General features: G+C 29.7%; 1 protein-coding gene across 1 annotated transcript in view; it reads left to right on the forward strand.

Moving 5' to 3' along the window:
* Positions 1 to 25294, forward strand: part of LOC107445807 (junctophilin-1) — an 86929-nt gene that overhangs the window by 40519 nt on the left and 21116 nt on the right. Inside the window, exons 2-5 of the mRNA XM_071177552.1 lie at positions 5300 to 5550; positions 9091 to 9354; positions 11832 to 12007; positions 13942 to 14060. Of these exons, the coding sequence (XP_071033653.1) occupies positions 5300 to 5550; positions 9091 to 9354; positions 11832 to 12007; positions 13942 to 14060 (810 nt within the window). The remainder of the gene's footprint in view (positions 1 to 5299; positions 5551 to 9090; positions 9355 to 11831; positions 12008 to 13941; positions 14061 to 25294) is intronic.

Raw genomic sequence — 25294 nt, forward strand, 5'->3', positions numbered from 1 at the left:
GTTGCGTTAAACGTTTAACGCTACATTTTTATTGGCCGGGAAATCACGTGGTAGGATCCAGTTTTCCCTCATTCATTTCCATATTATTTTGGTTCTCACTAGCAAAAAAATAATAAAAGTCATAAAAGTATTGTTTTTCTATAAATACTTTTTTAGTTTGCTTTGATACACATATAATTTAATAGGATAGTATTTTTTATTTTCAAATTTAGTGGATAACAGTTGTAAAAAATGAGTGAAAACAATCCCACTGACAATGCGATGGATTTAAGGTTATGTCAAGGTACGTCTCTTGTGAATATTAATTGATTGTTCGGTTTTCTCTTCTGAAATTACATTATGACGCATTCACATACATTATTAATGCAAATACATTTTCCAGGACGAGACGATGAGGCAACCACAAGCACTTCCACTGGTTCAAGAGGGGAAAATGCACAATATTATCGTGATTACAGAACACGGAAGCGAGCGGAGCAGGAAAGGTGTCGTTGAATAGAACTAGTGATCCTTCTACAACTGCTGATTCTTCTACAATTAACGTCGCAGGTTGCGAAGTTTAACTTCTCCCGCGCGGAGGGACTCCACGCACTATTTTTTATTTTAGGCTGATACAATCGTCCCTTTACTTATTGTTACAATCGTCCCCAAGACGCCATTTCAGCTTCATTTGTTAAAAACAATGCTAGTTAATTAACAAAACTAACTTTTTTTATTGAAATATAAATTAAGATGTCCACTTACATATTCGGTTAATAATTTTTATTTGTTTAAACAAAATTACTTTGTTACAATATAATATTCTAATACCAAAAAAAGTACTTACGTAGCATGAAAATATCTTTTGTTTTGTAACTCTTTCAAAAGTACATAAAAATGGTTGTCAGCAGGTTACATGTAGATTTATTAAATACACCTTGTGCTCCACCTCTTAACAAAATGTAGAACCCGACACTCGAAATTTTTGCTCTGTTAAAATCGTACCCTGTTACAATTGACCCCACTCTCCCCTACTGTATTTGATAAAAATCTTCAAGTCAAAAAAAGAAAGAAAATTTTGAATTCTTCTGGAATTGACCAAATTTTTTTATTTGCCGTTATTTTTTACATCGTTGATTTTGTTAAATTTAGAAAAATGAAATTTCATTCACTTAGAATACTATTTTACATAAGGCTCATGTCAAACAATGGCCTTTGCAATCATCTCACAGACTTTCAAGAATTTTTTTTTAAAAAGTTCTTGGTGAAAAATGGTTAGATTTTTCAGAATTTTACATAAGGCTCATGTCAAACAATGGCCTTTGCAATCATCTCACAGACTTTCAAGAAATTTTTTTTTAAAAAGTTCTTGGTGAAAAATGGTTAGATTTTTCAGAATTTTACGTAAGGCTCATGTCAAACAATGGCCTTTGCAATCATCTCACAGACTTTCACGAAATTTTTTTTAAAAAAGTTCTTGGTGAAAAATGGTTAGACTTTTCAGAATTTTACATAAAGCTCATGTCAAATAATGGCCTTTGCAATCATCTCACAGACTTTCAAGAAATTTTTTTTAAAAAAGTTCTTGGTGAAAAATGGTTAGATTTTTCGGAATTTTACATAAGGCTCATGTCAAACAATGGCCTTTGCAATCATCTCACAGACTTTCAAAAAAAAAATTTTTTTTTTTTAAAAAGTTCTTGGTGAAAAATGGTTAGATTTTTCAGAATTTTTGGATCAAACCTACGATTGAGTTCCATTTTTAAATTTTGACTCAATTTAAGAAAAGAGCATAATTATAAATGTTGACTCGTACATCAAAAATACTCATAATTTTTTTTTGTGAACCAATTTTCTTTAGTTTTGATATTATAAATTCAAAATCATAAAAAAAAATAAATAAATAAATAAATAAATAAAATAAAATAAATAAAAAAAAAAAAAACATTTCTTATATTGAAAAATATCAAAACCAAACCAAACACAAAACAAAAACTTAAAAAATTTTTTGATATTAATAAATAAAACATTTAAAATTACGATGAAAAAAACTTTTAAAACTTTTAAACTAGATTAAAAAACTTTTTTTTGCACTTAAAAAAAAAACTTTATTTTGGTTAAAAGCTAGCTTTCTCCTGATTCTTTTGTATTAAAATATATAAAATTTAACATTATAACATCATTAAAAAAATTGAGGTTGCGAAAATTGTAACTTCCCTATAAAAAATTCGACTAAATATTATATAAATATTTTTATATATTAATATTTTTATATATTAATATTAAGTAACCATTATATAACTATAAAGTAGATTGATTACATAGTATTGCCCTTTTTCTTTCTACTGGTACCAAAATTAAGAAAAATAGCTCATAAAATAAATAATTGCTAATTTTTATCATACAAGTCGCAATCTGTAGTTTAGTTACGTCATTTTTTTTAAAATTAAATGAAATTTCAAATCTAATCGTATCTTAGTTCAAAAAATTTTGAAGAAGTTATTTTAGCTTTATTTCATTGAGAACTACTCTGCGAGAAATTTTAATAATTTTCTCTGTTATGATGACAACGTCAATTGGTTTGAATGAGCTAATGTAAAATGGTATTTAAAGTGAAAGAAATTTAATTTTTTTTCACTTTAATTAAACAAAATTTACGATTTAAAAAGCTGATGGCAGTTTAAACATTTGATCAATTTTACTAGAATTCTAGATTTTGTTTTCCTTATGTAAAGTGGCATTTTATCAAATATAATACTTTTAAAGAAATTTTGATTACATCGTCAATAGATAAGTGCACGTCCTTCTCTTCAGCTTTATTGGTAATTTCCTGAGACGTAGACTACCATTGAGTATGAATTGTCGATATGATCAATGAGTAGGCGGGGCATATGTGTAAGGTAACGCCCACTTAAAAGGCTTTATCTTTAATTTTGTGTTTATATAGCTGAAGGTGAACAGGGTATTAGTGGTTTTGGTAGTTATAGGAAGCATCACTCCTATTTCAGAGCAAGTGAAAATAGAAATGGTGCGAAAAAGTTATTATTCTAAAAAACTTGTTCTCGTAATGATGATGTTGGCTTTGCATGGAAATGTTGCTTCCACTGAAACAGAAGAAAAACTGGAGATGTTGATTCAAGATGCTGGCGATCTGAAGAAAACCAAACTGAAACCAAAACAGAAAACCTAAGAAGTGAAAACAACTGTATCCAATCTTGTGTTGCTGAAATGCGAAAAATTAAGCAAGAAGAGATCGGAGTATTTCAACCACCTCAGGATCTGTAAAAAGTCTCTTTAGATGTTGAAGAGTCCAGGCTAACCCCTTAGCCTTATCCTGAGGGAAATTGGGCTTTCTGAGGTGAAATCGGAACTTGCAGCCTGAATTCATTGGATGTGATTGGCCACAGTTGAAGCACCTATCAAACTCTGATTTGTCCTCATCGCAGAGGTAGGAGAGATCGATCCCGGCATCCCAGCGTTCCTCAAGCAACATGATTAGCCGTTGCAGTTTCTCAGCACATGACCGAATATCTACTATAGTTCGAAAAACATTACTGTCATATTCCAGTAGCCGCAAGAGCATCACCTCCTTTGAAAAAATCTACTCTCGGACTGGCACTCTGAATGCTACTTCAGTCCAAGTGCTTACCGCTGGTCATCTTTATATTTCTCCACGGTTCCTCGATTGTGTTGAGATCGTAGATTCTCCGATGTGACTGTATTCTCTAAAACTGAAGGGGAAGATTCTGGGGAGATCTGATCAGGAAGATTGGCAAATTCATGTTGGATGGTGAATTCGTGAATTTGCAGATTTTAATCCTAATTTTTGTACAGCTGAAGTCTCTCTTTCGGATATTTTCAAGTTTTTCTTATGTTTGGGAGAAATTTGCTAATGAGCGGAACGGACTCAACTGTAGGAATCTCCATCAGTGTCGGTGAAGGAGTAGCCTCAGTTTTTGGAGGAGGCTGGGAAGAAGGAGAAGCAAGCTGTTAATCAATGATGTTGATTGATTCAGTGTTGGCATTAGATTTCTTCTTCCTCTTTCTGACAGTAGAGGATATTTCTGCAGCCTCAGAGGCAGGCTGAGTTTTAACCTTAATCGGGTTTTTCCATCAAGATATTTTTCACAAGAATCAAGATGCATATTTTGTAATATATTGTGATAGATTCTGGCGGATAAGAACATTCAGCTTCTCCAGTTGTCTTTTCAGACTCTTTTAAAGAGTGAGCGTAAATATCCTTATTCCATAAGTTTTAATTGGTAGCGAAACTCTTGTTTTTCCATTAAACTTTCTGAATTATAATAATAATTATAAATGAGTTTGATGACCACTACATATTAATAATTATAAATAGTCTTTAAGGTCGTTAATATCAACCTGGCCATAATGTGAATTCACATTTTAGTAAAATAACTGCAAAGTATTTCAAAACAGTGGTAGACAACTAAAAATTTTCATAATTTTTGATAATTTACCTAACAATTCAATTTCATCATCATCATTTACATGAGAACTGGGCATCTGAGGGCTTGGGGCTCTTCTCCCATTCATCTTAAAAGTAAAAGAAAACATGCCTGATAACAGATGTAGTAACAAGGTGCAAAATGGAGTTCGTGAGAGCATGGAGCTTAGCCATTATGGGGTAAAGACAAAATAAATTGGGATTTAGTAAAGGTAAATTATCTAGCAATTTAAACTGTATAAAAAAATCTGGACCCCTGAGGCCGCTTGCGGCTTTTTTCCTATTCATGTTTAGCTTGATCTTTGTTGTGCTCGATGAGGTTGGGAATTGCAAATGAAGTAAAGGAATATTCATTGGAAAAATTGAGGCTCTGACTGCGTAATTATATGCAGTAGGGTGATAAGACTATATTATAAAAGTATGAACTTTAGCTAAGATGATATGATGAAAAAGTATGTATATGCTATTGATGTCGGGAATATGATGCATCACTGCAATAGTATGATGTTTTTGTCTTCAGTTAAATTATCAAATAGGAATATTTCATTAAATTTGCTGTAGAGCAAGAGGTAGCTATTTCGTAGAATTTGTTATTTAATTTAAGTATATGTTTGTGATCTAACAATTTAAAACAAACCATTCTATATCACCTTTTGATTCATTTACGTGTAGTGGTGAAGAAGATAGTTATAAATCCAATTTAGAGTGCAAGGAATGTATAGACTTAGCTATCACTGGAAAAAAATTTCCCTACATGTCCTTTGAATCCACATCATTGGTTGTCCAAATAATTTTGACCAGTGAGTGATGGCATATTTTCAAAAACTCTTGTTAATGTTAATTGTGTCTTTTTAGGAACTTTCCAAGGTCAATGGGCAAAAGGGATGAGACATGGCTATGGAGTCAGAAGCAGCGCTCCGTTTGGTCTTGCAACCTTCGTAAGGAACCAGTCTTTAAAAGCACCACCCACCCCGTCAGACAACCCAACTCCCGAGCCCAGAAGACCAGAGGAATGCAGAGGAGGATTTGTATTGAAATCAAGAGAGGCTACAAGTACTATGGGAAGATCACTGCCCGATAACCGTCCTAAAGCATCTACACTAAAAGTAAGCGATAAAGTTAAGCTTTGTTTTACTTATTGAAAATTGTGTTTAAATTTAAAGTAATGGTATTTGATTAAATGCTAAGTTCGAAATATATTTAAGGGGAAAAATTTTTTTACCAGCTTTCTAGCCATCTAGTTTTTATTTTCAATGAGTTACTCGAATGACTTATTTTATTTTATTTTAATATTATATTTTCTTATTAGTATCTATATTATATAATACGCTAATACGTAGGTATCAATAAAACCGATGATATTTCTTTTCTCGCGTTGGCAACAGTTTTCATTTTTAATTGATAGGATTCGGCGCGCAAGAGCACGTAGTGAGCATCATATGACTAATCTATTCGCGATCGCAACGCTCGAGTACGCCGTCTAGCGGGAGCCTGTAAATATCGGACATTAACTTAATACAATCACATTTTCTGNCGATGATATTTCTTTTCTCGCGTTGGCAACAGTTTTCATTTTTAATTGATAGGATTCGGCGCGCAAGAGCACGTAGTGAGCATCATATGGCTAATCTATATTATATAAAACGCTAATACGTTTTAATTGATAGGCTTCGGTGCGCAAGAGCACGTAGTGAGCATCATATGTCTAATCGGGTGAATTCTCACCGAATTATCAAAAAAAATCTCACAAAATTATCTTCATCAAAACATACATACATCCGGTGTTCAGTACTATTTCATATTGCTTTACAACACATGGTTTTAGCCCTCTGGTGGAAAAGACTTTAAAACAAAACTTACAACAGTTACTTTTTTCAACAACTGAAATTTAGAATAGTATGCCAACAACTGAAATTTAGAATTTAGAAAATATGCGAACTGTTTTCAATTTTAAATTAATATTGAAATGCACAGGTTTAGAACTTTCTACAGTGAAAAGTTTTCGGAACTTCAGTGTTCAAAAAAGTATACAAAAGCTAGACGTTAAGAACGTATCCAATGAGCGAGCAAAGCGAGCATCGGATTGCGAAGCAATCCGAAATGAACTGCGAAAGTAGTTTCGGGGTTGGCGAGCGCCAGCGAGGAGGGGGCGAAGGATCCTAGTTTAAATATAAAATGTTAACCATTTTGTTAAACTCTATTAAAAATTATTGACGTTTGTTTTATTTTTCTAAATAAGTTTCTTGAGGAGAAGAGGCTACTTTGGACAAATGAAATATTTCTGTTGTTTATCACTCATAAATTCTCAATAAATTTTGACAGATTGGTTAAACTGTGGCACACTTTAATACATAGTTGCAAGGCGAAACAGTTTGATATTAAGTAACAAATTGAAAGTTTTTTTATGATGGCAAAGTAACTTTTTGTTTATGTTTAATTGCACCTTTAGCAGCGATGCCAACTTGCTCCGGATAACGGATAAATATTTTCGGTGGTAGTCTCTTAATGCATAATTATTGGTTTTTGTAAATTCGATTTATAGGGTTTTATTCACCACTACTTCTAAATAATTCAAATGCTTCAAGAAACTTGCTACATTACAAAACATTATTCTGAAGATAATTACCAAGGTCAGGTGGTTTGAAAGGCATAATGACATATGGACTGATCTAAAACTCTATTTATTTGATCAAAATTTCAAGTGTTTTGATAAAGCTGCTGATAGTAATACTGTAAATTTTAACAATACTTTTCAATTTGAAAATCTTAAAAAAGATGCTTGTCTTAGACCCATAGCACACTTTTTCACAAGTGATGCGATAATGCCCTTTCACCATCATATGTAAATAGTCGTCTTCATTAGTATATAGTCTACATTTGAATAGATTCATTATTTGTTTCTCTTCATCAACTGTTAATGTTCATAAATTGTTTCGTGTCTGCAAATTTATCACTTTCATCTCGATCAATTTAAGGCAAAGTGACGTTTATTTCCTGTTCTTCCTCCTATTAGAGTTCTTTTGTTATCTTATTAATCCACCACAAAGTCCAATATTTCAAGATGAATGGGTATAGGGTACGTCTGAGGCCTCAGACTCCTAGTTCAAACTTCATGCCTATGGCACTTTTACCGTACCTCACCGACTACTGACTCCAATGTTTCCGACTCACCGATTAATTACAACATGGCGGATGAGATGAGAGCCTAGGCTGTAGCTCGTAAATTTCAGTTGGTGATTCTCTACCTTTTTATAACATATTTTGTCAAATCCGGTGCAGTTTGCATCTCTGCTCCAGATTCTGCTAGTTTGTCACGAATGCTAGTTTGTCATCGGGACAAACTAGCATTTGTGAAGGACTTTTTTTATGAACTAACCCACATTCGCGTAACATGAGGAGGAAAACCATGAAAGCCTCCCACGGTTTGCCCGATGGCAAGGGGATTCTAGCTTAATCACCCACCGCTGGGATTAGAACCAGGATCATTCCATTGGGGTAAAACGCTCTACTCCTTGAGCCACCTCAGCTCTGCGATAACATTTGATTTTGCGTGATAGCATTGATTTGAGCTTCTTTTTCATGATAACAGCGTTATTCGTAAACCATCATACAATAGGATAAGCAAATAGCATTTTTTTTTTGCTTTTTTTTCACGATAACAGCGCTGCTTTTCGCAAACCATCATACAATAGGATAAGCTGATAGCATTTTTTTTTTCTTTTGCTTTTTTTTCTCGATAACAGCGCTATTCGCAAACAATCATACAATAGGATAAGCAGATAGCATTTTTTTTTTTTTTTGCTTTTTTTTCTCGATAACAGCGCTATTCGCAAACCATCATACAATAGGATAAGCAGATAGCATTTTTTTTTTTGTTGCTCTTTTTTCTTCACGATAACAGCGCTATTCGCAAATCATCATACAATAGGATAAGCAGATAGTATTGTTTTTTTTTGCCTTTTTTTTGCAGAATATGATTTTGTTTAAGAATTTTGAAGTTGCTTCCCATCTAATCTCCAAGGGATGAGGTAGAGATAAGAATTTGGACTGTTTCATATGATTGTAATAAATCTGAAAAACTGATAGTTCGCTTATAGTAGACTCATTTTTTTTTCAGTTTATTTAATTAAATGATGCAAAATTTTTAGTCTTAAAAAAGTATATATTCATGAAACGGTAATACACATTATTAAGTAGTGGAATTGTGCCGAAATGTATAATGAGAGTTGGTTAAAAAAACAAGAACTTTGGTGAGCTAGTTGGTTGCACCTAAATTCCAACTTTAAATTGCAACTTCCTATACAAAAAATGAAAATAAAAAAAATCTAAAATATTTTGACGTAAAAACAATAAGTTTGTTATATAGAGAACACTTTGAAGTCTGCCTATTCGTTATAGGTAAACTTCGTTGAGAAAAACTAAATAAACTAATAAAACTAACTAAATTAAATTTCCTTATAGATAGGAATTAGTTGTAACCAAACTTCGTTGTAAAGTCATTACATATTTAGTTATGTAATAATTTATAGAACAAATTTTGTACTATTGCAATAACTATTTCCAACAGAATATTTTTTCCGATATTTGGGATTGTGAACCATTAATTATATTGGATGCAAAGCGAGTAACTTTGTGAACTGTTCCAGACGCTGTTTAAATCGAAGAGCGGCGATCGAACGAGCAGCTACGAAGAGGAGGAACCCGGTGGATCTGGATCGGAGGCAACAGACAGCAGTTTTGTCTTTCAAGAAGATGAGGTCATTGATGTCAATGTCATCGAAACTTACATGGGAGAGTGGAAAAATGACAGAAGGAATGGATTTGGGATTGCAGAAAGATCCGATGGCATCAAATACGAGGGCGAATGGTACAACAACAAAAAATTTGGTTACGGTCGCACAACCTATAAAGTAAGTTTCTCCCCTCATAAATTGTTACTATTTATCAAAATGCACAACCAGTAATAAAACAAAAACGGATAAGATTTATAACTTTTGAACCGTTGGTCGGATTTTCACTTTATCAAGTGTTTTGTTGATATCTCAAAAAAATCTCTTAATGCTGTTTTTAAAGCTCTGTCGCCAAGGAAAATAAAAAGCCACAATGCCTTACACTTGAAGCCATACGATAATTTTAAACTGTATATATGTTACGGCCAAAGCCCGAATTGGGCCACTTCGCGAATTGGCCAAGAACGCTATAAATTGGCTGGCCAATGTCCGATCTTTTCCTGATTTCGGGAATTGGCCGGCCAGATCGCGAAGTGGCGTGAGAGGATCAGCCAAAGTTGGAAGAAAAATTCACTGGCAAGTATTATTGGCTCTGTATAACCATAACTTCATTTTTTAAAAATTACTAGAGGTGGGATGTGGCCATTTGAGACAAAGTAAAAAATTAAATGTTTTAAATTTTTATTTAAAAACTTGTCTATTTTTTTATATTTTTAAATTAGCAGATTTATATTTTTAAATTAAAGAAGAAAACAAAAGGGGCAATATTTGCAAATTAACTTTTTAATAAAACAAATATTAAAAAATTGTTGTCCCGGTATGTGATTACCTGTACGATACCCGATAGATTACATTTAATCGATGTTTTAATACTTACTGTCGATAAATTGGAAGATATATACCGGGCAAATGCATACCGGGCAGTGGCACTGAACTTTAAAAAAACATCAGTGTAGGATATTCCGGGCAGTGGCACTGAACCTTAAAAAATATCAGTGTAGGGTATACCTGGCGAATGTATACCGGGCAGGGGCACTTGACCTTCAAAAAACATCAGTGTAGCACATACCGGGCAAATGTATACCTGGCAGTGGCACTAAACTCTAAAAAAACATCAGTGTAGGATATACCGGGCAAATGTATACCAGGCAGAGCCACTTAACTAGACCTAGTATGACTAGACCTTTGGTAATTGTTCGAAATATATACTAGGTCTAGTTAAGTGCCACTGCCCGGTATACGAGGAATACAGCACTCACCTCACAGTGAAACTGCAGATGCGCTGCCTGCCGGGCATTCTTGAATGAGGACATCGCGTTTTGGCCGGAACATCGTGGCCACTTCGCGATGTGGCCGGACTTCGGGCTTTGGCCGTGACAAATGTAACTTTGTCTGGAAGAATTATCTGGGCTTTAGAATGGACAAATAACTTAAATGTTTTAAATGCTTTTTTAAAAATCACCAATTTGGTGATGTTTTTCCCCCTAGATGAAAATTATTAAAATCACTGCCTCATTTTCAGTTTTTGCCAATTTTTATGAGCCAGCGTGTGAGTTTTTAAATGTTAAAAAATTAGACCACAAGCGCTTTTCATTTTCACGAAACTGTGGCTTTTCTCCATATTGGCTTTTGGCACCATTTTCAAAATGAGAGTAGAGAGCGCTGGCTTTAGATAGGCTAAACTTGACATTACAATCATGAGCAATAATTTCAAACTCACAGTAGTCCTTTCTGCGTAACTCAAATGCGGGTTAGTCTCATCAAGAAGTCCTACACGGAGCAAATTTCTCCCAATACTTGATCCAGGAGTTCCCTTGTCTTCTGGATTAAGTTCAAAATACGGAGTTCAGACTATGGAGTTAAACATAAGTTGTCCTTGACCCAAAATTGGGTCGGCTGCTTAGCGACTGTAATAAAAAAAAATTGTAAAGCATAAAAATTTTTACGTAATTAGAATGTTCCGACTTTTTCTAAACCTAATGTAAATTTTCATGACATTTCATCAATAAAAATAGCTGAAAACCAATTTTAAAAAATTAATTTTTAAATGGGATTGAAATGGTACCAAATTCCAGTACTTCATGTTGTGCGTCATTCGAGACCTAAAAGATTCAAGCACACAAACTTTTATTATTATAGCTATGGAGTACCATAGCTGCGAACTTTAATGATTTTTACGAAAGATATTTTCAAAGGATAGCCAATTTTTTCTCCTTATATATTGTTCAGGATTGATTTAAAATTAATTTAATCACCACAGCATAAAGAATTTATTAAACAAATATAAGAACCACATGACACAACATGCTTAATTTATGTAAAAGCGTTTCAAAATTATAAGGAAAAAACTTATAACTTTAATACAATTCTGTTTTTCAACTACCAATATGAAAAATCCTTAGCAAAAATCATAAAAGTTGGTAGCTATTCTGTTTTACCCTACCTCTCTAAATTTTTTTAATAAAATGAGGGCAAAAAGTTTATTGATTTCAAATAATTGAAAAGTTGTTTTGTTTAAAAATCTTTTAAATGCATAAAGTGCCTAAAGTACATAAAAATAATAACATAAACACATAAAAAGATTACTGGAAGACATAAAAAGACTGGTTTTAATGATCAGTTTAAACAATAATTTGTTTACAACAATTTCGTTACAGAATGGAATAGAAGAACTGGGAAAATATAAGAACAATGTTCTGATCGCGTCTGGAACGAATAAGCACCTTTTCCTGTTACGTTCCAAGAAATTCCGGGATAGGGTGCAAGCAGCTGTGAACGCCGCCCACAGGTCATCTCAAATTGCTCTGCAAAAAGCCGATATTGCTATATCTAGGTAAGATCAACACATGAGATTTTGCGGGCTATTTTTAGAGTAGAGTCGAAATTTCTCAAATGTAATTTACATTATTTTATGAAACTATGTGAAATAGGCTTTTATGCGTTTAGTAATGTGTAAAAAAAAATTCTAAAAAGAACATTATAGTAATGATTCTCTCTCCTCCAACATAACCTACTTCATTTCAAGCTACTCTTGCGATCTATTATAAATTTGCTAGTTCGCAAGAACTTGAGGGAATATATTTCATAACTTTTGTTCGTCTAAAAGTGTCAGACCATATTTATTTTCTCATTAATTATTTTTTTTATTTATTTATCATATGTATTATAACACCTACATTATATGCAGGCTTGGATGTTCATTTCAAAGTTTAACGTAAAAGCCCCACTCAATATATGGTTTTACCGCCATATCTTGTAATACTTTTTGCACGGCTAAACAAAATGTTAAGGGCTAAAATAGTGGAGGTGCTTACAATATTTTAATATCGAAATATTATTTTAACCTATGACAAAACGCATAAAATCTTGTTTAGGACATGTTTTTCCAATGAATAATATTAGCTTCCGGATCTATTATAGTTGAGAAATTTTAACCCATTATTTATATTGGATTTATAAATGGATTTAAATAGGAATTATCTTCCGGATCTGTTACAGTTGAGAAATTTTAACTCATTATTTATACAGGATTTACATATGGATTTATATTGGATTTATATATGGATTTATATAAGAATAATGTTATCTTCCGGATATGTTACAGTTGAGAAATTTTAACTCATTATTTATATTAGATTTATGTTTGGATTTATATAAAAATAATATTATCATCTGGATCTGTTACAATTGAGGAATTTTTCAACTCATTTTTTATATGGGATTTATATAGGGATTTATGTAAGAAAAATATTATCTTCCGGATCTCTTACAGTTAAGAAATTTGACTCATTATTTATATTCGATTTATATAGGTATGAAGTGTTTTTGTTCATCTCACACTGTATTTCTAACGTCTTAATTTAACTTTGTTGCATTTGAATTAATTTATATGTGTGTGAATTCAATCATTTATTTAACAACGCATTTCTATCAGCTTTATTTAATCCTTTGTACACGAGGTCTTCCCAACTGTTAAAAAGCGAACCCAACCACTGAAAATAAACAAGACAAAATGCATTGTTTACACACGTACCATATAGTACCTGGAGACTACTAAATAAAGTGGCCATTAAACATTGAAACTGTGGTAACACCTTTAGTGGCCAAAGGGAGTCTCCGTTCATATTTATAATTATATATATATTCTTAGTTGAGTTTATATTTAAAAGTAAACATTGTTTCATTTATCTCGTACCAAGTGAACGAAGTTAATCAGAATGTTGCAAAGGACTTCTGCTTTACACTATGAGAAAATCTCAAGGTCCTGAAATGTCTAGTAGACAGTCGAGTTAATGCTATTTGATTTCTCCCGTCACCTTTAAAACTAATTGAAGCACCAGGATTGCCATTAAAATACCACGGATATGATGGTGCTTGTTTCCAAAAAGTGTTCATAGAAACCTTACTTCTCGTGCATAGATCAAAGTACGTAAGAGGTTCTGCATTAACCTCTGAATCATGAAAATGACCTCTTTCGTTAGGCCAATATTGTTCTATTTAAAATTCGCAAGAAACGGAATCCAATGTAGAAAATGAAGCTCAGAAGAACGAGACAGGTCACCATTTCTAAAAGCATGATCTTCTAAATTGTACCAAGAGCCATGTAAAATCTTCTGAAACATTTCCTGCTAAAAGAAAGTTTGTTTGCTCTGAGTTAGTATATATATTCCCATATAACCAAATTTGTGTTCCCATTTTTTTGTCTAACCCTTGTATATCCACAGATTATTTTCATTTATCTAATTACGCGTTTTTGTTTTGCTCCAGAACAGCAACTGCTCGAGGAAAAGCAGAGCACGCGGACGCAGCAGCCAAACAGGCAAGAGCAGAGTCTGCCATTGCTAGAATGATCGCCAACAAATATGCACCAGAATTCCAGCAACCCGGTAAAAATTATAACTTTTTGCTTCTTTTAAAAATTCTCTTAAATTTTTAAAGGAAATTGTTTTTATGAAAATATCATAATTGGAATTCGCATAAACGTATATGGAGATGAAATATAGATTATGTGCATATTTTTCTTTTTCATACTTTGATTTTACAATGGTTTTATTTTTTCTTTGTCTACTATATTACAAACTTATTCCATCTGACAATAAATGTAAATGAATATATATTTGGTTATTCTATGGTACCATGTCAGAAGTTTTTAATTAGTGATCAGGTTGTTAAGAACTGGTCTCTACTACCAGACCTGAAAAATATTACTCTTTCTTAGGAAGTATTTTCCAAATGGTAGTGAAAGAATAAACGAAGTGCAATTGTAGATAAAATTAATTTTTTGAAATTGCTATATCTTACACCTAATTTTGTACCAATAACTTGGTTTTATATTTAAGATTGATTTACTTGCATTTAGTGGTAAACAAAATCATATTAAATAAAATTTATAAACCCGAAAATTAAATAAAAGTTTATAAGATTCATTACCACTTTAAATATACAAATGAAATAGTACGGGCGGTCAGTAGCTATAGTAGTGGATAATACTATCAAAATACTATTAACCTTATCATACTTATCAAACAACTCTACTCAAGGGGATCTCCCCATTCCAAAGATGATTTTCACTTCAAAACTAAAGATTTATATCTTTAAGGACTTGATCTGTTCTTACAACATACTACAACTTCAATGATATTTAGGACCTCCTAGAATACGACAAAACAGATTCGATGAATCGGTTAGTGGCGCTGAGATAACCCAAATATCCAGCATCCATCCAGTAGTGGATAACTAAAAATGTAAAAAGGAGTGGCAAAAAGTGGCTATCTTTTATTTAAAGATACTAACATTAGAAACTTTTTTAGCATATTTTTTATATATATTATTGAAAATAAATGCCAAAAAAGTTTTTCGTTTAAATATGAATAATTTAAAATGTAAGTCATGGTGATAGTTATGATTGAAGAATCAAAGCGAAATGAACAAAAATAATTGAGTTTCTACCACTTTTTACATTTTCAGTCGCCAGTGACAAATATAATTCAAAATTTTATTGGTAGAAATTAAAATTAGCTACTTTAGTTCGCATAGTTTTTTCAGTTTACTATTAAGAGATAACGCAATGATGCTTTAATGTGAGAGTATTGAGCGAGGTACTGCCTTCCAGCACTTGCCTCTTCCTCTAAAAATATTTGCCACCGGCAACGAAAATATGCGATCCAGCGATCGAAGTCAACAGTACAGTAATATGAATGATAATGATTTCAGTTTAAATATGAATAATTGGTGATGTAAGTCATTGTGGTAGTTACGATTGCATAATAAAGAGATGAAAACTAAACGAAAATGAATTGAGTTTTTTCCACCCTTTACATTTTCAATCGGCCTCTGTAGGGGTTAGGGAACTGCCCTTGCATCAGAAAGTTTCTGGGTTCGAATCCCGGGATGTTCTTTCCTTCTCTGTACTATCTGTCCTTACTGTGGGAGCACCTAATATGGTGCCCCTGAAACAAACAAATCTGCCCTTCAGATACCTGTATGACCTAGGTCGTTGTCTAGGTGGGCATTGGAGAAAAAAACATTTTCAATCGCTTTAGACATCCTTGTAAGAGTAATGTGATGCTTTAAAATGGATAAGTAAATTTCAAGATGTCTGCCTTACGGCACCTGCCTCTTTAATTAAGTTTTATGCCATAGGCAACGAATGAAATGAATTAAGTATGAGTTATAAGCAGTAAGAGTACCAAAGTGGCTTATCAGATAAGTCTTTGAATAATTTAAAAGAAGGGGTGATTAATAAACCTATAAATCGAATTTACTAAACCAATAATCATACATTAAGAGACTACCACTCAAAAATATGTATCCGCTGTCTGGAGCAAGTTGGCATCTCTGCCACCCTGTGTTTAGAATTTTAACACCATCGCTCTTTCGAACAACTGTTCAACAAAGAACGATATAAAAGAAATATATATATATATATTATATATTTTAATAAATAAAAATGAACCATAATTTCTTTTAACAATGTAAATATTCAGAAACTCAATAAAAAGAATTACCTAACCAATCATTATTTTGAATATAAATTCTTTTTCATTGGATGGTGTAAAAATCTATATGATAGATAAGCTAATATTAATGTAAAGCTTTTTTTAGTAATCTATTTTTAAGAAAAGTTGTTTTTATCCACACTATACTATAATTATGGGGGGGGGGGCTAGAGGAAACAAATCTTAAGACTTATTATTTAAAATATACTTATAAAAAGTAATTAAAACCAAAATGTAACTAATTTTAGTCTAAAAAAATACTGTCATGAGACAATAATCTTAATAATGCTTAGTTAATATTAAATCATACTAATCACATAAGTTTTATTTATTTATTTATTTTTTTTTTGTGTTTTGTAAAACTCAATAAAGACATAAATTCAACCGTTTTCACGAATATTTCTTCTCGAATATATCAAGTTGTAACAAATGTTACGCATTACCGATTTAGTTTTGAATCACTGAATTTGATTAAGAATGACGTTAACCACCAGACTTTTAAACAATTTAAGCAAATAGGACTTGATAATAATACGGTGGTATTTTTATGTGCTAGCAAAATTTGGTCGAATGTGTTATCCCATATATGGGTCATTCTCACGAAAACTGTCATTTTTCAGTTCATAAAATCCCAAAAAAGTAAAGTGAATAAAAAGCTCTGAAACTTTTTATATTAATAGAAATATGTAATGGCATTATAAAGAAAGTATATATCCTATAAATTATACTTAATATTTAAATTAATTAATTTTTTAAATAATTAATTTATAATTAATTAATTTATAATAATTAATAATTAATTAATTAATTTAATAAATAAATTAATTAATTTAATAAATTAATTTATTAATTTTTTAATTTATTTTTCAAATTAATTAATAAGTAAATTAATTATTTTCACTATTTAAAAAGTGAGGGAATGACACTAATAGTGAGGGAATGATATTTTATTTTAATACATGTTTTTATCTAAGTTACATCTACCTAAAGTTTGAAAATGATAACATACTAAGTATATCTAATATTTATTATAATTTAGTCTTATATATTTAATAGTTTTTACAGGTTTGGGAAATAAAATTGGCTGGCACGATTGAACAAAAAAAAATTTGATAATATACTCATCTTGAATCATTCCCTCACTTCAGCGTCATTCCCTCACTTTATACACTAGTGAGGGAATGACGAATTCAATAAAATTTAAAAATAACAGTTAGGCCTAATTAATTTCTGAAGTCAATCACATACAATTATATTCATACAAGAAAGCAACATATAATTATCCACTTTCTCGATGAAGTTGTATTTTATTTTACTCTAAAAAATGACATGAGGGAATGACAAATGTAAAAAATTTTACCTGGTTTGATTCATTCAAATTTATTCCACAGCAAAGCTTCTTTAAGTTGAAGATGGAAACATACTGCAATTTTGTTCTATGATGCCAGTTGTTAACTTCTGAAGTTTTTATTAAAATATTTTTATTCTAAGAAGATTGCAGGTGATAAGAACATTGTTGTGAGGGAATGACGCGAAACACTGGGGACAAAGTTTAAAATAGTGCTGTGTTAATATTTTTATCAGAAATTAAATTTAAAATTGATTTTCTGAATTCTATATTTCAGTATTCTGAAATAAAAAACACGAATTTGTAAAAAAAAAATTTTTATTTCAGAAACAATTTTTTTCTTTTTTTAAATCAGCAGTGGGGACAAGTGAGGGAATGACATATTGGTATATTTTAATTACCTAAAATAAATAAAAAATAAAAATTGATAATTTTATTTTTATTCTTTTGTTAGCTTGCATTCTGAAGGACACTTTCCCTGAAAATTTTTTTTCGTAAGCTGTAAAACAAACATTAAATATACTGGGGACATGAAAATGACTGTTTTTGTGAGAATGACCCATATAATGATACATATTACTTTTCACATAATGATATATACAGAGATGCTAACTTGCTTCTGATTGCGGATAAATATTTTCTAGCCTTAGCAAAATTTATGTTTTAAAATATGACTTTTGGTTCATTAAATATGATTTTTAAGGTTTTTACCCTCCACTACTTATAAATTATTCAAAGGCTTACGTCAAACAAATTTTGTCGTTAAATGAATTCTTTTTTGCTACTTTTAAAAAATTGCTAATCGAAAATCAGCAAATTTTAATTTATAGCTCTCTGCCGTTCTTAAAAATGTTTTGCAAAATCCGAAGTAGTTGAGATCTTTGTATATATAACCTTATACAACTACTTTCCGAATTCGTAAGTATGTAGAATTCAATTTAAATTTAATAGTTGCACTATATTCAAATTATGTAAGAAAAACTGTTTCAAAAACAAGTGAGTGGAATAGAAATATATTTTTAATAATTATTTGGTAAACAAATATTATTAAGTAAAATTTGATTTTTATTTATAAAATAGTTTGCAAAATCAGTGTTAAATATTATTGAGGAGAAGCATTAAAAGAATTTCGAAAATTTACATCTAACAACGTAAAAGTGCTGAAATTCTATACGCTATCAACACTTTAAATTAAAATAATAATAATAATAATAATAATAAAAGGCTTAATACGAGTTAAAACATTAATCTTTCCAAAAAAATTTCTTCATATAAGATATAATTTAATTTCTTCAAAAGAGTCGAAAAATTTTTTAATAAAATTCTAAATAAAAATTCTAAGTTCTAAATAAAATTTGGTTTTTATTTTATAAAGCAATTTGCCAAATTAATGTTAATGCTACTGAGGAGAAGCAGAAGCATTAGAAGAATTTTGAGAATTTACGTCTACCCACTGAAAAGTACTTAAATTCCATACGCTATCAACAATTTAAATTAATAATAATAATAATAATAATAAAGCTTAATACGAGTTAAAACATTAGTCTTTCAAACATTTTCAACATTTCAAATTTTTCTTCACTCAAGATATAATTTAATCTAATAAAAAGTGTCGAAAAAATTTTAATAAAATTCTAAATAAAAATTCTAAATTCTAATTAAAATTTGATTTTTATTTTATAAAGTAGTTTGCCTAATCAATGTTAAATGTTATTGAGGAGAAGCAGAGACATTAAAAGAATTTCGAAAATTTACCCCTATCCACTGAAAAGTACTTAAATTCCTTACACTATCAGCACTTTAAATTTAAAAGAATAATGAAAATTAAAATAAAAAAAGCTTAACACGAGTTAAAACATTAGCTTATATGAAATTTTTCTTAATGGAAACTATAATCTAATTAAAAAAATCCAAGTAGTTCTAAATAAAAATTTTAAAGACTAAATAAAAATTTTAAATGCTAAATAAAAATTTAGTTTTTATTTTATAACGCATTTTGCCAAACTAATGTTAAATGTTGTTAAGGAAAAGCAGAAGCATTAAAAGAATTTTGAAAATTTACATCTAATAACTGAAAAGTGCTAAAATTCCATAAGCTATCAACACTTTAAGTTTTAAAAAAATGACAATAAAAAAAGCTTAATACGAGTTGAAAAAATTAGTCTTTCCACAATGTTTCTTTATACAAGAAATAATCTTTTTTAATCGAAAATGTAGAAAAAAATTCTAAATAAATTAAATAATTTTCTAAGTTAATCTAATTTAATAAATAAATACTGGAATAAGTAACGTGTTTTTAATGAACTCATATTAATACCACAGTAAACTTTTTCGGGGTATTATCTTAAAACGTTTAATAAACGTAAGGCAAAAAGCCGTCATTCAATGCATTTCTGACCACCACTAATATCATTTTGTTTTGAAATGATATTTATAATTAGAACTGTATCGTACCAGTCCTTTTATATTGAAGTTGAAACTGAAAGGAATTTTTTTCAGCAACAATGAGAATTAGCTACCACAGTCAAATTTCTTAAGCCTTGCCGCAATCTAGGTAATTTTGGCATGTCCACAATCGCATCTCCACTTTGTATCCTATTCCTCACTAGCCACATGAGATTATTTTTTTTTTTTCATTGTCTAAATTCAATGTCGGTTAACCCTTATTTCTAGTAAAGGTAAATTAAAGTTCTTTTGGAATTGAAATTGTTTTAAGAACAGTAATTGTAATAGGAAAAAAAACTCATTTAGTATAGAAAAATGCCTTCTTTTTTTCTTTTTTTTTTTGGTGGTAAATATATTTAACATGACTTATTAGGAACTTGTTGACTTTTATTTTTCTTTATTTATAAAATAAATTTTATAACTGCTGCATACTTCAAAAGGAATTATGCATTTTATAACTTTTAAACGTTTTTTTTTAAACTAACAAATGGTTACCAATTCTATTCAAACACACTTCAAGAAAACTGAAGTTATTAACAAATAGAAACCTAAATTAAAAGTGGTAAAAAGTGGTGGTAAGTATACTTACCACGGCCTCCGAAAAAGTTAAGCTTTCCGACAGGTTTTGACAACTTTTTTTTTAGATATTAATGTAAAATTTTAAGAAACTAGTCTATTTGTTTTATTATATGTAAAAATGTATGAAACTAGCAAAAACAATCGTTATTATTAAAAATTACTAAGAAATTATTTTTCTTTAAATGGCAATTTTTAGGTAAAAATAAGACATTTTTTTCATATATGCGAAACCCGAAGTGTAAAAAAATTCCCGAAACGAAAAGTCCTTTGAGGATTTTATTTAGAAGGCTACCAACTATGTTTTGAATTATTTTATTGAACGCAAGTGCATATACTGCTGAGTTCGGGATCAATGTAGTTATAAAAGCAAATTTGTTTAAAAATTTCTGCTCATGTCTTTGCGCAAAAACATGCATAAAAAGTGAAATTCTACATTTTTCTAAACATGTCTGTTATTATTATAAACACTCATGAAAAATTGTAGACAATTATTCTTAAAACAATATGAGATATCATGTTTAAGGTGGTGTAAAAAATCTGATTTTGAGCTAAATGCATTTAAAGTCTTTAACTCGTTAGTCTACTCACTGTTATCACCTAACACAAAAACTGCTATAACTTAGTAAATAATTGGATTACAAACAAAAGTAAAGTATTTTTAGAAAGCTAAGAGAACAGGAATTTTAAATTCATAACATATCCAATTTCGAAAATTTTGTCCAGAATCATGTTTTTACTTTAGTCTAATTAAAAAAGAAAAATCGAAAGTGACATTCAAAATTAGAAATATACGTATTCATTTATAACATAATATCGCCCAGTATTAAAAAAATATATAGCACTATGACACAGATGGTACACCGGTGTCGTTTTTATATACTTTTTTTCTGGTTAAGGTTACAAGCAAAATTATATTTCGGTATTTTTTAATTATTAAAAACAGTCTAATAGCTACTAAAAAAATAGTTAAAAGAATTATATTCGTACGAAATTTTTTTTCATTCCTATTCAAAAGTATATAAATAATTGATTTTGTAAATTAATTGAATAACTTTTCTCTTAGATCTAAATTGCTGTAAATAAGTGAAATTTGAAAAAAAAATATTGTTTCAAAATGAGCCGTGTTTTGAAGATTTACCTTTACACAAAAAAACACCAGTATTTCATGCTGTATTTCATAACCATAAATTATTAAAATGCTAAATATAATAATTTTCACTTATTTTGACCTAAATTGATACAAAATAATGAAAAAAGTATGAATAATATGCTTACAAAGATTCTCCACCAAAGGGTTAAAAATTGTCTTAAGTCGCGATTATAAAGCAAATTAAGAATTTACTTTTCAACAAAGAAATCAAATAAATAAATAAAAAAAATTTATTACTCTAGAATACTGTCATGCAACTACATGCGAAAATGTAACAGTTTCACAAAGCTGTATACAGATTTATAAAGAAATTTTGAGTTATAAATAACAATAATATTCCATTCCTCTGCTGTTTAGTTATGTATGCTTCGTCCAATCACATACCAATGTCTAAAACTGATAAATTTATACTTTTAAAACAAATAATTTAAATATTCTTACAGCTATTTTCAAAAATTGGTTATCACTCATGAATTTCACTAAGGCTGTGACAATGGCATTTTTACGATATAGTTTCATGTTTTTAGATTTTTGATAAATATCTTGGTTTTTATGTAATTAAGGTTAAAAGAATATTTTAGAAATATTCAAATCTAATATATATAATTATAAAATAGTTAGTTAAAAATAAATTATATTGTAAAAAATCTAAATTCTGACACGAGGGTAGTTTGATATGTCTTATGCAAAACTACAAATTGCATAATTTTTGTACTTTAAAATTTTGAGAAAAACACCATAGAAATTCTAAAAATAATCAAGAGCTATTTCTCCTTATCTAATAAAGCGACCTCTTTATTTTCCGCCTTTTTTTCAAAAAGGTATCGCGCTGTTGAATAATACTATATTATAAAAAGTTTGTTAAAGTAGAAAATAATAATAATATCAAAACAAAGTAAATAAAAAGATATTAAATAAATAAATAGTAAAAAATTACCTAAAACCCAAGATTGCGAAGGCCATTAAAGTTCCGATTTAGAGTATGAGGTACTCAGATAGTCCATTATTGTTTAAATAATCGATTGTTTTCATGAAATATTTCAAACGTATTTTTCATTAAATAATCATGTGAACATTGAGTCAATGAAAAAGGAGAGAACAAAAGGGGAAGACTATCATAGTATTATGAGTAGTAAAATTACCTAAAATCCAAGATTGCGAAGGCCATTAAAGTTCCGATTTAGATTATGAGGTACTCAGAAAGTCCGTTATTACTTAAATAATAAATTGTTTTCATGAAATATTTCAAACGTATTTTTTCATTAAATAATCATGTGATCATTTTATTGAGTCAATGAAAAAGGAGTAAACAAATAGGGAAGGCAATCTTTGTATTATGAGTAGTGAAATTACCTAAAATCCAAGACTGCGAAGGCCATTAAAGTTCCGATTTAGATTATGAGGTACTCAGAAAGTTCATTATTGTTTAAATAACAGATTGTTTTCATGGAATATTTCAAACGTATTTTTCATTAAATAATCATGTGAACATTTTATTGAGTCAATGAAAAAGGAGTGAACAAATGGGGAAGACAATTTTTGTATTATAAGAAGTAAATATATTTTGTTCGATGTATTTATAGCTGCCGTTTCTTAATATTTTATTGAATGATCGTTAAATACTAAGGATTGTGTAAACATATTTCTTAAATAATCATTCTCCATTTATTCAGATTTCTGCTCTTAATTGCCCCAATTTAACTTTCTAATCACCAGTCATTACACATTTTAACATCACAAATAAAGATTTTAGATAAAAAAAAATAAAACATTGAAACTTAGCAGTGCTTTTTACTTACTTTAAATTCGTTCCATAATCCTTCTGTTTATTTAGCATTGCAACGCCATCTATAGTTTTGTTTTTTAAATTCCTATATAATTTTTGGTTACAATAAACACTTTTTAAATGTTTTTCACCGACGAAATAATTCAGAAATATGTAGTTTGAAAATTAATAACTAATCATGTTTTGCAGTTTTATATTCATTATTTTAATTTGATAGATTAATCACATATGTTTAACTGGGATTATAATTGAAATTGTAATTTTGTAAATAGAAATTTCTATTTATTTGAATTACTACTGTTTGTATATGATGTTGATTGACTGTTATTCGTTATTAGCTGATGATGGAATAAAATAAAAACTACGAAATTTTGAGGTATATTATTAAAAGACAGACACTATTTTTAAAGAATGATTCCTCCTCTTAACACAATAATTAAAGAAAAAAAATTATTTTTTGTAGTTATTACACCAACTTAATTACGAATGTAGATAACAGCAACTAAATCTAATATTTTCAAGATACAGTAACTATTTTTGAAATGTGGTCACTACTTTTAGGTGATAGATTTTGAGGATATCCAATTACACTCGATATTCAAAATTTAAAGAATTTATAATTGAAAGAGTCGAAAAAAAATTACATTAAAAAAATGGTTAAGAGAAATAATATGCTTATATTATCGTGGGAATTTTTTTTAAATATCTAACCCTTGTTTATAAGAGCCAATTTATTTTTCTGAACCTTTTTTACGATATTTTTTTTTATTTCAATATTCAAGTTTTTATGCCTTATTCTGTTCTTCTTATCAGGGAATATTTAATTCGAGAACTGTTAGAAATTAATCAAATATTTGTGATTTTGTTAAGTGTCAAAAACTCTTTAATTTCCTATTTGTACAAAATAATGCGGGGAAAAAAACAGATCATCCTGAATAACTTTTGATTTTATGATTGGATCATCACGTTCTACAACTCTATCTAAATGGCTCGAAGGGGTGACGTCAAATACGCTAATTAATAAGTGCATACGATATTTTAAGTTACAAAATCAAACACGAAAACGAAATTTCTCTGAATAAACATTTTTTTAATTGTTATTTTTTTTGGGGGGGGGGGGATTCGGATTTTTGACTCTCAAAATATAGGGGGTTGCCGCTAACTGGGAAATATAGTCCCAATAATTTGATCTAGGGAGTGCTCTAAAGTTTGAACCCCTTAATCTTAATAATACTTTTTGCGTATTTCACTATATCTCTGGAACTTTTTAAGCAAATAGAAAAATTTTGCACACAAATATGTAATTCTTTTATGAAAAGAAAATTCCATGCAAAAAACAACTTTTAGTAAATATTTACCATTTTTTATTATTTCATTTAACAATGGTGGAAAAGATTTTGAATTGTAATGTAGACAATATTTTTACTCACTTTAAAGAATACATGAAAAATACAAAATTTGAGTAAAATCAGTTTAAAGGCTCCTGAGTAATTGAGTTTCAAAAAAGTCACATATTTAAAATTTGATTTCTCAAGAACTATTTCACCGATTTCGCTCAAAAATTGCATTTTGTCATGTAAAAATATATTCTCTAAAATAACGCAAAAAATTTTCTACCCTACAATTCAAACTTTTTCGAGTATTATTAAATAAAATGATACAAAATAATAAATATTTACCAAAAGTGTCTTTTTTTTTTTTTTGCATTATATTATCTTTGGACAAACGAATTTTATAAATGCGTGCAAAATAATTTCAATTCACCTAAAAAGTTCTCGAGATGTAACGAAATACGCAAAAAGTAAAATTAACAT

Source organism: Parasteatoda tepidariorum, chromosome 1 (genome assembly GCF_043381705.1).
Source record: "Parasteatoda tepidariorum isolate YZ-2023 chromosome 1, CAS_Ptep_4.0, whole genome shotgun sequence".
Classification (NCBI taxonomy): Eukaryota; Metazoa; Arthropoda; class Arachnida; order Araneae; family Theridiidae; genus Parasteatoda; species Parasteatoda tepidariorum.